At 25.4% G+C, this 13231-nt stretch overlaps 1 protein-coding gene across 1 annotated transcript; it reads left to right on the top strand.

Moving 5' to 3' along the window:
- Positions 1-31: 31 nt before the first annotated feature.
- LOC145836880 (uncharacterized) lies at positions 32-8912 on the top strand. Its single transcript, XM_082944653.1, has 13 exons — positions 32-91; positions 692-863; positions 1635-1822; positions 2191-2353; positions 2945-3068; positions 3928-4075; positions 4489-4588; positions 5111-5221; positions 5549-5574; positions 5824-5919; positions 6630-6752; positions 6943-7003; positions 8520-8912. Exons 1-13 carry the CDS (start codon positions 39-41, stop codon positions 8622-8624), a joined length of 1470 nt encoding a protein of 489 aa, XP_082800779.1. The 5' UTR covers positions 32-38; the 3' UTR covers positions 8625-8912.
- Positions 8913-13231: the final 4319 nt, after the last annotated feature.

Raw genomic sequence — 13231 nt, 5'->3', positions numbered from 1 at the left:
TTATAACAAAAATATTCATTTATAGAAATAACTTTAAGATGACTTCAAAACAAGAAACATTTGAAAAACTTGAAAATTTAAAGCTCTTGAAGTAATTATTTTATTTTTATTATTATTATTGTTTCATGGAAATTTATTTGTTTTAAACAACCAATTGTATTGTTATTTGTGTAAATTATAGTTAAAAATAACAATTAGTTAAAAATTTACTTAAAAACAGTTGCAAATTGCTAAAGCTAAGTTATTTAAAAATTCAACACCATTAAAAGTTTGATTGTAAATAAAAAAAAAAAAGTTTCAATGAAACTAAAAATATGTTTCAATTTCTTTCAAAATAAATATAAAAAAAAGTGACAACTTTGCTTATAATAAGCAATATTAAAGTTTAGCTGAATATTTTTATTTAAAGTTTTGCTGAATATTTTTATTTAAAGTTTAGCTGAATATTTTTATTTAAAGTTTAGCTGAATATTTTTATTTAAAGTTTTGCTGAATATTTTTATTTAAAGTTTAGCTGAATATTTTTATTTAAAGTTTAGCTGAATATTTTTATTTAAAGTTTAGCTGAATATTTTTATTTAAAGATTGGCTGAATTTATTTTTTTTAAATAGTTCTGATAAGCAAAATACAAAATACAAATAGTCTCTTATAATTATTAAAGATATTTCAAGACAATATAATGAATTCCAGGGACAAGATGTCGGAGATGAGTGAGAAGAGGGATAAGATGAGGAGTTTGTACGAGGAGGTAGAGGAGGAGAGTGACAAGTTGCAGGAGTACAAGCAGGAGGTGCAGATGCTCCACCAGGAGAAGATGGCTCACGTTGAAGAGCTGAGATTGATTCACACTGATATCAACACTGTTTGTTTTTGTAAATATAAAAATTAATTAACTAAATTAATACTAAACTAATTCACTATGATCCAATACTATTCACACTGACATCAAAACTGTTGGTTTTAGTAATTGTAAAAATTTATTAAATAAATTGATAGTAAACTAACTCACTGTGATCCAATACTATTTATATTGAAGTGCTCAGAGAAGTTGAAGCTTATTCACACTGACATCAAAACTGTTAGTTTAATAGTGAAAAATAATAACTGAATTAATTAGCTTATGGATCCTGTTGAAGAACTTAGGCTCATAATATTTAGCTCCCTTTTGCTGAAACTGTTTAAACACGTTTAAATAAAACAACATGAAACATTAGAGTAAATATAAAACTTATGTGTAGTTGTTAGAATGCTTTGGTGATGTAGTTATTTAAACTTCATTAAAAGGATAACAATTTAAAAGTATAACAATTTAAAAGAAAAACAAAAAGTAGAAGTAGTACATTTGATAATGATATTAACATATATGTATAATATTTGGCTAGTTTTTTATACCAGTTCCTTAAAGTTTTATTTGCTCAATACAATTTAACAACTTTTTATACATAATTGAAATGAAAAAACAACATGGATTCTTAAAACAAATCTTACAACAAAACATTCAAGTAAAATTTAATGTGAAAAAATGACTGGTTTATTACAGATTGTGAAAAACATGTTAGCTTTTAACAGTTGACAATTTTTGTTAAACATTATTTTGACTAGAATAATAAATACTGACTTAAATCAATTTCAGATGGAGAATGTAGTGAAGCAGAGCAGTGTTGAGTGCACGAGCAAAATGCAGCAGATATTGCAGATGATGAGCGAACTTCAGCCAATCACGAGCGAGATTGACACGATCAGGTGCGAACTCGGGTTGAATAAAAGTGATAATGGTGGTTCAGTTGAAAGCTTTGACTCCCACTACAACAGGGTTGACCGGTAAAATATTTTATTTTTTCATATGAATAGTTAGATTAAAACGTTTCAGATTTAATATTAGTTTTGAATAATTAATAATAATAATTTATCATTTTAGGCTTATAGGCTATAAAATATTTGAGAATTTTGTTTTTGAAAAAAATTAAATAATAAAATTGCCTTTTTTCTTGATTAAATTTAGTACAGACATTAATAGACTATTGAAGTGTTAAATATTTTTTTGCTACAAAAAAACAACTTCAAAGCATATTTTGAATTATCTATACCATGTATAAACTTTATTTAAAAAATTAATTTACATTACATTACTTGCTAAATTTTGTACCAAGTAGTTAAGATATCCGAGTCAATAAAGTTTTAATTTACAGGTTGTACAAGAAACTGGGAAATCCGCATCGCGACCTTCACCCTTCCTTTTTGACATCACAACGCCCAACAACTTCGTCACACTTCACTGGTTTCCACCAAAGTGATGTCATATTGGGCGATGTCATTGCGGAAAGACACGCGTCACAGCCTCCTCCCATGAAGGTATATATATATATATATATATATATATATATATATATATATAATTTTTGTGTTACTTTTTTTCTTGTATGAAGGTTTAAAGTATTGTATTATACCAATATCTACCTCAACTTAACCAATTAAACATTATAACATGTTTATAAATATATTTATTAGTACTTTAAAGTTTTTTTTTAAGATGTAAAAACTTAAGTTTGATAATTCATTGTTAGCCGTTCAGTAATTGAGGCTTTAAGGGTTTGACACATATTTTTGGTTTTAGAATTAGCATGTCTTGCAAAGTTTAAAAATATTATTATAGTTATATGATTCTGTACAACTTGTTAGGCTAAACTGTTAATTTTTGTTTTTTCAAATCAACTAATTAAGTGATCTAAAGAAAGACTTGAATCTAGTTGTTTTTTATTTGCATTTTGTAGACTAACTCTCTCTGTGTATACACAAGCCAAGAATTATTTGCAAAATGATGTATAAAACAATTGTATTTTTTTTTAGTTTTACGCTTTGTAGTAACTTATATACAACTATATAAGTACATATCATCATATAACTTAAGTTATTGTTGTTAGAATCAACAATTATTACAAACAGACTTGCATGTCTTGCCACCAGCAAATACACAGAAACGCGCCGATATGCCCGCTTTGCAAGGCCAAGAGCAGGAGCAAGAATCCGAAGAGGAGCAAAAAGTCGAGCGTCAACAAGTCTCAACAAAAATAAGCATACTATATAATTTTCTATACTGTCACATTGCATTTGTATGACTTTAAGAGGTACAAGTATCTATCTGAGAAGATCGTGTCAAAACATATTTTGGAAATTGAAACTTTACTGTTTTATTGTTATGTAAAAAGTTTTAACAAATGACTGAATGATTTTTTCTGTACTAACTGTTTGTGCTAATGGTTGAGTTTTAGCTCTTAATTTTTGTTTGGCTGGCATTGTTTTACATTGTAAATTTAATATTGATGTATACATTTTTTCTAATCATTTAAAAAATTACCGTCCGATTCATTAAATAATCATACTTTACTTTCTTCAAAATTAATATTTCATAAAATCATTGTAAAGCTGCTGGTATTATTTTGATTTATTTTTCAGTGTTGACCACTCTTTTATTCGGTACACAAAACTACCTTCTTCTATAATTGTTTTTTCTTTAATTATGTTGAGATTTTAATAAACGAATTTTTTAGCGTAACAAAATTTTTTCATACTCAACATGACAATCTTGTTTTTGTTGCAAATATAAGTATTAACTTATTAAACCCTATTTGTTTTAAATTTTCTAATGATTTTAGTTACAAATCGTTTTTATTTGTCTTTTTTGAACTGGTTAAGGAACAGTAAAAAACTAATCTTGCTAATTACCTATCATTTTAATATCAATAATATTTTTTTTTGTTGACATAAAGCATTTTAACTGTTTTAATTTGTCATAGGTCTTACGATTATCATGAAAATTTTGTTTTCTGTTAAAAACTTTACAAAAACTTTTATACTCTCTCAGTTTTTTAAGTTTGTACGGTTTCTATTTTTGTGTTTGTAGTCTAGTTTGTACTTGTCCTTTTTAGTAGAAAATTGTAGTAAATTTGTGTTAGTTTCCAGGTATAAATATATAATAATGGGTAAAAACAAGTATTCTATTCTTCTCCCCACCTACAATGAACGAGAGAATTTACCAATTATTATCTGGTTGATCGTCAAATCATTCACTAAAAGGTTAGTTTTCTAAACAAAACCAATAGAAAAAAATAGTGTATGTGTTTATTTAATTTCTCTGGTATTTAATAAAACGTTCATGTATAATTATAATAGTTAGTTTAAAGAATCTGATTTATTAAAATATCATGTCAAATGTATTCAATAAAACTTGAGTTACACTTGTTTTGCTTAAGCTAATTAGATGCTAAAAAGTAACTTTTGTTAATGCTATTGCTAAAATTTTAAACTGTTGAAAATAATTTTTTGATAAAGTTTTCACCAAAATGAATTTTTTATAGATATCATTGTTCCCAGCGGAGAAAATTTTAAAAATTTTGTAATATTTGTTTTACTTTAACTATTTAAAAGTTGAAAACTGCGTTATAACAGTAGCATTGCTAAAACGCATACAAGCTGTTTTATAATTCCAGCGGAGAAAACTTCGAAGTGATCATTATCGACGACGGAAGCCCGGATGGAACACTGGAGGTCGCCAAACAGCTGCAAACTATTTACGGGGATGATAAAATTGTTAGTTTTTTTTTTGTAGTAAAACGTCTTAAACTTGGTTTTGTTTTTAAATGAAATTACAGCCAGTTATTTCTAAACTGTAAGTTTTTCAGAAGACTTAAAATGGTTAAATGTAGTTTCAAGTTGATAGTTTTTGCTGCAAGACCACTGTTAAGATCATATATTGAAAATTATATAAAGGTTTTTAATATATCATAGTAAGATATTTTAATTGAATGTTATAAGTTATTATGGTATTTGTACTTCATTAAGTTAAATAAAATAAGTTTAAAAGACAATATAAAGTTATTGAAACTAGTATGATGTTATCACTAAATATTATTTATTCTTTATGTAAAAAATAGAATCTTGTTAATTTTTAATTATATTTGATATTCTACTATTATTCTTTTATAAGAATAATTGAGTATTAACTTTCACAAATACTAAGGTAGTGAAATCCCATTTTAAAAATTAAATTTCAAATAAGCTTATAAAATACTAAGCAAAATCAAAACTAAGTAATTGTATTTTTACGAAAAGGTTTTGAGACCGCGTGCAAAGAAGTTAGGATTGGGAACAGCTTACGTACACGGAATTAAAAATGCCACAGGAAACTTCATCATTATAATGGATGCTGATCTGTCTCATCATGTTTGAATTTCATGTATATTTAATAAAAAAAAACATTATTTATGTGAACTTATACGAACTCATATTTACTTTGGTTTTACAGTTTTAGTTTATTAGCATAAGCTTTTTGTTTAATTTTCTAATTGTTAAACTTTTAAGTGTACTGAAATTGTTCTATTTTATAAATAATGAATAAATAAATAAGTCTACTAAATTACATATTTTTAGTTACTGAATAATCAATTTTTAGCGTGCTAAAGTTTCAAGTATCGTTTGTAGACACAAATAAGTTGAACACTTTAAAAACTAAATTAAAAGTACTTTATTAATGTATTTTTTATTTTGCAGCCTAAGTTCATTCCAGACTTTATCAAGTTAGTTCATATTATATATTGATAAACTTTAACTTAAAAAAAAATTTTGATAAAACATTATTTTACTGCTTCGATTTATAAAAATTTTTTGTATATGTGTTTGAAAATTTATAAATAAATAAACAAGAAATTGTAAAACTTATTTTAATTATTCAAATACTATCAAATAATATTGAATAATTAACTTTTCGAGAAGCAGAGAAATTTTTTAGTTCTAATTTTTTTAAATATCCTAATATTATTTTTCAGGAAACAAAGCGAGGGCGATTATGACGTAGTAACCGGAACCAGGTATTCTGGTAATGGAGGAGTGTACGGCTGGGATTTGAAAAGAAAACTCATCAGGTTTTTACACAGTATAAAAAATTATCACTATATAGATCAAACGAAACTAACTTTGATGCTTGATGCTTTTTAGGATTTAAACTTGTTTTTTACAGTTTGTAAAACCACTACACCATAACCAAACTACTAGGGTTTGGTGTTTTTTTCAATTTCCTAAAAAGCTCCACTAGTGTAAAAGTTTATTGATCATATGTTTAGTTTTTGTGTACTTGTTGTATAGTTTTATTTATCATATACTTTTTTTTTAAATACCACGTCTTGTGTTTAATCAAAATACTTTAAACTCATAAACATTTAATGAAATATACTTGACAACAATCTATATTGTTTTATTATCTATAACATTTGTGCATTCAATTAGTTTAGTCCAGTCTAAATATAAACAAAAACTTGTGATCAAGTTGTCGAATTTATTTCGATTTATACAAAACTTGAATTTTTGAGTTACTACAGTTACGTTTTGTTATCTTTTAAAAAAGTTGATAAATATAATTATTTATTAAACGCAGCGGTGCATCCGATATTCAATTTTTATTGGGACCTATTTATGAAAAACCAAAGTTTATTTTAATTTTCTGTGCCAGTTGACTAACTTTTTTTCTCAAATTTTAAAAATCTGTGGAAATAATTACTTTCATACAACGGAAGGCTCTGAAAAACGAGCTTAAATATGACTATGCCAAAATATTTGATTAAATATCCACTTACAGCCGCACAGCCAACTACATCACTCAGATCTTACTGAGGCCAGGAGTGTCAGACCTGACGGGTAGCTTCAGGTTGTACAAGAAAAATGTTCTGATGAAACTCATTGAAAGTTGCACTTCGAAGGGGTACGTGTTAAATAAAATTGTATATTTGTAAATTATATAATATTAATTTGTTTGTAAATTATTATTTTTTTAGTCATATTTGTATTTTTCGCAAATGTATGGGTTTCATAAAATAGTATTTATGAATTACATAATATAAATTTGTTTGTAAATTATTATTTTTAAAAATTACTTTTGTATTTTCTGAAAGGTATGTGTTCCAAATGGAAATGATGGTCAGGGCAAGGCAACATGAAATGACTATCGCAGAGGTTCGTATTCTTTATTTATATATATATATATATTTTTTATAATACAAACTAAGCACTGTTAATAAATAAGTTTAAAATTTATAGTCATCTTAAATTTTTTTAATCTAGAAATTAATATTATATGTAATTTTTTTGTAACTAAGGTAACTCTGACTAGTTAAAATAATAAAAATGGGACTAACCCATTTTTGTATTTAGAAAAAATTACAAGTTTTTTTTTATTATTTGTAGAATTATGTCTAAATTTAGACAGTAAGTAGTATATATTATGCTTTACTGTTAGCACTTATGTTTTATTTTAATAAGCTAGACTGGTGTTCAGTTTTTAATTTATAAAAATTTCGTTATTTTAAGTTTTTTCAGCGTTTAAAGTTTAAACTAAATGGCGGATGACTTTTAATTTAAAATAAAATAAAAGTCTAAAAGTTTTTTTTTAAGTGTATGTATTACAAACTACATGCTTAAAAAACTGTAATTTGAGTAGAAAATTAAGTTAAAAATTTTTAACATTCAGAATTAACTACCTAAAGCCAAATTCTAAACATTTAACGACTTGCAAGCATAAAAAAATACAAAATCTTTTATTTTTTGATAAGTGTATATTACAATTTACACGCGTATTAAAACAAAACGTGTTTGTCCACAACGAGAATCGTTGCAAATTAAATTATTCCATACAAATGAATCGTTACTTCATTTATTATTTATACTCTGCCTTGCTTTTTCATGTGCTACTCGAGTTGCTAAATTGATAAGTCACATTTCAGCTTAAAATTGTTACTTTTGTCTGACTAAACCCTTTTAGCTAATTTGTGATTAAATTATTTATGACTCAGTGTTGCTAACATCCACTTTTTAAATTCTTATGCTTTTATGTAAGATATCAGCTGTCCTAATAATAATTAAGTTTTAATTCATAAAAAGTCTTTTAAAAAGTGGATGATTTAGCATTTCTATTTAACTTAAAATAAAATTTTGTTTATTAACGTGTTTATAAAACTTTTTTTTTTGAAATAATGTTTTTTTAAACATAATTAGTATAATTATGCTCTACAAAAAAAACCACTCATTTTTTTAAACAGTATTGTAATTTATAAGAAACACTTTTAAATGTGCTGGTAAAATTACACATTAAAAACAAACTGAAATTACTTGTCATCTTAGTCCTAGAACTAAAAATAGTTAAAGATTTTAGTAATTAAAAAGTAAATTTAAGTTGGTCATTAAATTTTTGAAAATGTTTCAGTTTTGCACTTGGTTAGTTTTGTAACTTTGTTAGAAATGAATGAACCTTGATAACATTTCATATTTGCTAATTTTTTGTTATTTTTTATTTATAATATTGTAACTTGTTTCAAATTAAACAAGTCAAAGTTCTCGATTCAAATTTTTTCAGATTTATTTACAACAACTGAGGATCTCCTATATGCAAATATAGGAGTGAAACATTGTTTTGTTAGTAATAAACTATTAAAATAAATAATATATTTTTTATAATATTCTCAAATTATAACAGGTCCCCATCACATTCGTCGACAGATTCTATGGTGAGTCGAAACTGGGCGGAAATGAAATATACGGTTTCGTGAAAGGACTTCTCACGCTCTTCGCTACTACCTAATACAATTAGCCAATATTTCCTTACATTGTGTCTGTTTTCAGAAGCTTTTTTCAATGCAGTAGTATTGTTACGTATTTAATAATTAAAACTAGGTTTTATGTTAGATAAGTTCGATATTTTTATAATTAAATTTATTGCGTTTACTTTAAACTTGGTATCATTAATATCACCTACATAGATTATTGAATTACATCAAAAGTTAGTATATTATCGTTATATCTTGTGTTGTATGTTTTTTATATCTTAGCGTATAAAAATAATTTTTGTTAATAAAATTTCACTAAGATTTTTTTTTTAAGTCGTCTATTTTCAAAGGATTTTTACCAATTAATGACATACTTAAGAAAAAACTAAGTATTTTTTTAAATCATAAATATGACAGTTAAGTTTAAAAAACAAACAGATCTTAGTTGTTAAGATTTTAATATATACATACAAACATTAAAATGGAGTTATTATTCGTAGCGGAAGCCTTTTTGCTGGTCACAGGCCGAATTTTCTAGAAGAAATTACACGCCGCAGTTATTTAAAAAAATTGCAGTTTACAGGATTAAAGAGCTGTTTTAAACAAAAATGTGATAATTTAGATATAAAAATTATAAAATAAGGTAGTAATGCACTAGTTACTAGCACAATTTGTATTAAAATGCCAATTGTAATTTTCACCTCTTCAATTTTATGGTTGTTTTGGAAAAGTATGTTTGTGGCTAAAAATTAAAGTTTGCTTGATGTAGTCAAAAAACTCTTATGTAGTTTCAATAATGCAACAAATATTTATTTACAAGTAAAATACTGTTTTCAGAAGGGTTGCCACTCGGTCAAGAAAAATTTCAAAAGTCAAGAAAAAATGGGGGGTTTTGAAAAAAGTCAGTTTAAATTTACGAAATTCCTTGTTTACCAAAGCCTTCAAATGGTAAAAATTAATCAAAAGTCCTTTAAAGTAAAAAAAAATTTTCCTAGAAACTTACAAATATATTTATTTTTATTTCCAATGCCTTCATCTGGTATAAATTAGTAAAATGTCCTTTACAAAACTGAAAAATTTTCTATTAACATATTGAACAACTACCCTACTTGAACAAGTAGATTTTGTAAGCTTTTTAGTATTGATGATCTTTAGCAAGGACAATTCCATAGTGAAACTGTGATATATACTTAAAAGTTTATCTAGCATAATTTTAGAATCATAGTGTTTTTTTTATGTATATAATTGAGTTCTTTATAACTAAGTTATTAGTTTAGTATTTTATGTAACAAGTTAATGTGTATACTTTACCTCTTTAAATTTTTTTCAAAGTTGTTTAAATTTATAAAATAAGTTATAAGAGAGGTATATGCCAAGATTAAGTTCACTTATTTTTTGTAGAGTAACTTAAGTTTTTAAAGTAAATAAGAATATATGTATTTATTACAAATTGTATACTAAATGATAAGAGGAAATATTTTATAAATTAAAGTAAAAATAAATGAAGCCCACAAGTTGTGGCTTGATTTAGAGAAAAGATTCTCTTCAACAAGTTTAGGGGCAGCAGATGCGAGCGATTTAGATAAAATGAGGCAAATGATTTTAACTGGCAAGAAAATGAAGCGGAATGCAGTTCAGATGAAGGAAACCATATCTTCATTAGATGAAGAGTTAATAAAAAAACGGAGCAAATAAATTTTAGTACATACATTTAAAAAAACAGTATTTGATTAAGTTCTTTATTATTTTATGTTTTAACTGTAAAAGTTTGTTATTGTTTTAAGGTTTGAGTTGTGAAAGTTTCTTATTGATTCAAGGTTTTAATTGTAAAAGTTCCTTATATGTCGTTTCGTTTATTTAAGTATATTTATGCTAGGAAATTCTAAAAAATTGTGTTCTTTATTGTTTTAAGATTTCAACTGTAAAAATTTTTCAGACAAGCTGTATTTATAAGGTAATAATACAAGTATTTTGCTTATAGAGCTATTTATTACAAACATCAATCATACACAGATGGCTTAAGTGGTGTACTGGAAGTTTGATGATAGAATTCAGCAAAAAAACTGTTGTTTTTAACCTGTATTAGAATTAGATTTAAAGCTTTATATAGTTTCAAGTATTAGATTATGTATTTTAGAATAAGTTTAGTTTAAGAGTTTGATTTAGAAAGGTCAGGAAATTTTTCTCAGCTTGATTAGTGGCAACCATGTTTCAGTGATATTGAAAATTTAACTTGCATGTTGACTACTAAGTTCTAATTGCGAATTTCGTGTAGATACCAACTTGCATAAAAAAGTTTCAATGTCGACCGTTAAATGTCATACCTAAAACTATTTCAAACTAGTTTTATTTTTTTGTTGAAATACACTTATAGTACGCAGTTAATGAAAAAGAATTAATTTTACTAATGGGTTAAAAAGGGAGTTTAAGCGTCAACCAGGGTTGCCACAAGGTAAGGAAAAACTATATGGAGTCATAAAACATAAACATAACAAAAGTCAGGAAAGAATTGGGGTTTATGAGAAAACATCAGATTTTGTTAGATAAGATATACAAAATTCTTAATTTTACAAATCGTTCAAATAGTAAAAAAAAATTAAAAATCCTTTAAAGTCACAGTGAAATTTTAAAATTTTCCTTGAAATTTACGAAATTACCCAATTTATAATGCCTTCATCTGGTAAAAATTAATAAAATGAGTGCAAAAAGAAATGAAGCCCACAAACTATGACTAGATTTAGAGAAAAGATTCTCCTCGACAAGTGTAGGGGAAGCAGATGAGAACGATTTAATAAATTGTAGCAAATGGTTTTAACTGCCAAGAAAGTTAAAAGATATGCGGACCAGGTGAAAGAAACCATACCTTCATTAGATGAAGAGATTGAAGTGCTAATAAAGAAATTAAGAATATAAATTATGGTACATATAGTAAGAAAAAACTTTGTTTGATTAAGTCCTTTATTGTTTTAAAGTTATAGTTGTAGAAGTTCGTTATTGTTTTAAGGTTTTAATTGTAAAAATTCCTTGTATGTCTTTTCGTTTATTTAGATACGTTTATATTAGGAAGTACTAAAATATACATTCTTTTTTTGAACTAGTTGTGTTTATAAGTTGGGAAATAAAAGTATTCTGCAGATAGAGCTGTTTATTGCAAATACATAAATCATACGCAAATAATTCGAGTGATGTAATTGAATTTAGATGATTGAATTCAGCAAAAAAACTGTTGTAAAACCTTTATAAAAATAAGATTGAAAGCTCTATATAGTTTCAATAGTTTTATTATGTATTTTAGAATAAGTTTAAATTAACAATTTGGTTCAGAAAAGTTAATAAAATTTTAGTAAAAACTCAGGAAGTTTTTCTCAGCTTGATCTGTGGCAACCCTGGTCAATTGACTACAAAAAAGTGTTTGGTAAATCAGAAATTTAAACCAAGTGTCGTACATTTTTAGATAAAACTTGGTTTATTATTTTCAAAACTGGTTTTATTTCTTTGCTGTCTCTAGTACTTCAGTGTAATTCCAATGTAAGTTCAACAGTAAAACCTGTTTTTTTTTTGTGTCAGTTCAAAAACTATTCATATTTTGTATTAAAAAAGGCTTACAGAAAAATACCTGAAATATTTGTTTATAAAAATTAATCTTAGCGTTTTTCTTAAAATGGTACAATAAATATCAAAAAATAAAAGTTTTTTCAAAACTTAAAACTCTTTTTTTTTAAGAAATATCTTTAAATCGTAATAAGTTATCGAAATATAGTTTACAAAAACATATCAAAAACTAATACGGCAAGTTTAAAATTAATATTACATTTATTTTCAGCTACTTATTTATATATAGTCTAGTCTATTAAAACAATTAGCTGTAGTCTACTTAATATTCTGAAAATCATTTATACTCATTATTCCTTTAAAGTTGCTTTTAAAACATCTCTATGTTTTAGAATAAAAAAAATCACTTTTATAAACAAATTATAAATTTTGAGTTTCAAACAACTTATGTTATTCTCTATAGAAATTATACGAAAAAAAGTAATAACTGTAAATGTAAAATATTTAGATATTTTTCTATAGTTGTTGCAAGCTTTACTTATGTAAATTTGAAAAATATTTTGGGTAATTTAACAAAACTAACAAAAATCGACAGTGCTGACACTTACATACCTTCTAAAATACTTGATGCAAAAAAGAAACCAAACAAGTTTTCACAAGAAGAGACACAGTTTTATTCAATAATATCTAACTTAAAGTTTAGTTTTTCAGTCACCTAATTAGTCCTTACCGCTTGACAGTACATTATGATTAATTTTAATAGTTGACAAGATTGTTTTGTCGAGTGTCAGATGCAAATGATGTCTCATTGTTTTTAGTTTTGTTTGGTTATTTTGATTAAACTATTTTAAGTCATTGAACATATAATTATCGTACTTTAACTAGTCAAGTATGGTTATGTAAGAAATACAAAATGTTTATTCTACTTTTTTCAAACGAATTTTTTGACAAGTATTTAATTAAAGTAATTCAACTAAAACAAATATAGTTAAAAATTTAAACAAGATTCTTTTAACTTTTAGATAGACAGCTTAACATTTCTGCTTTATAAACATTAAGCTTACATATAATTACAAAATGTCACAGGAAA

Source organism: Thalia democratica, chromosome 5 (assembly GCF_965202585.1).
Source record: "Thalia democratica chromosome 5, ktThaDemo2.hap1.1, whole genome shotgun sequence".
Classification (NCBI taxonomy): Eukaryota; Metazoa; Chordata; class Thaliacea; order Salpida; family Salpidae; genus Thalia; species Thalia democratica.
The sequence above is the reverse complement of the archived record's forward strand: the minus strand, read 5'-3'. Positions and strand labels throughout refer to the sequence as shown.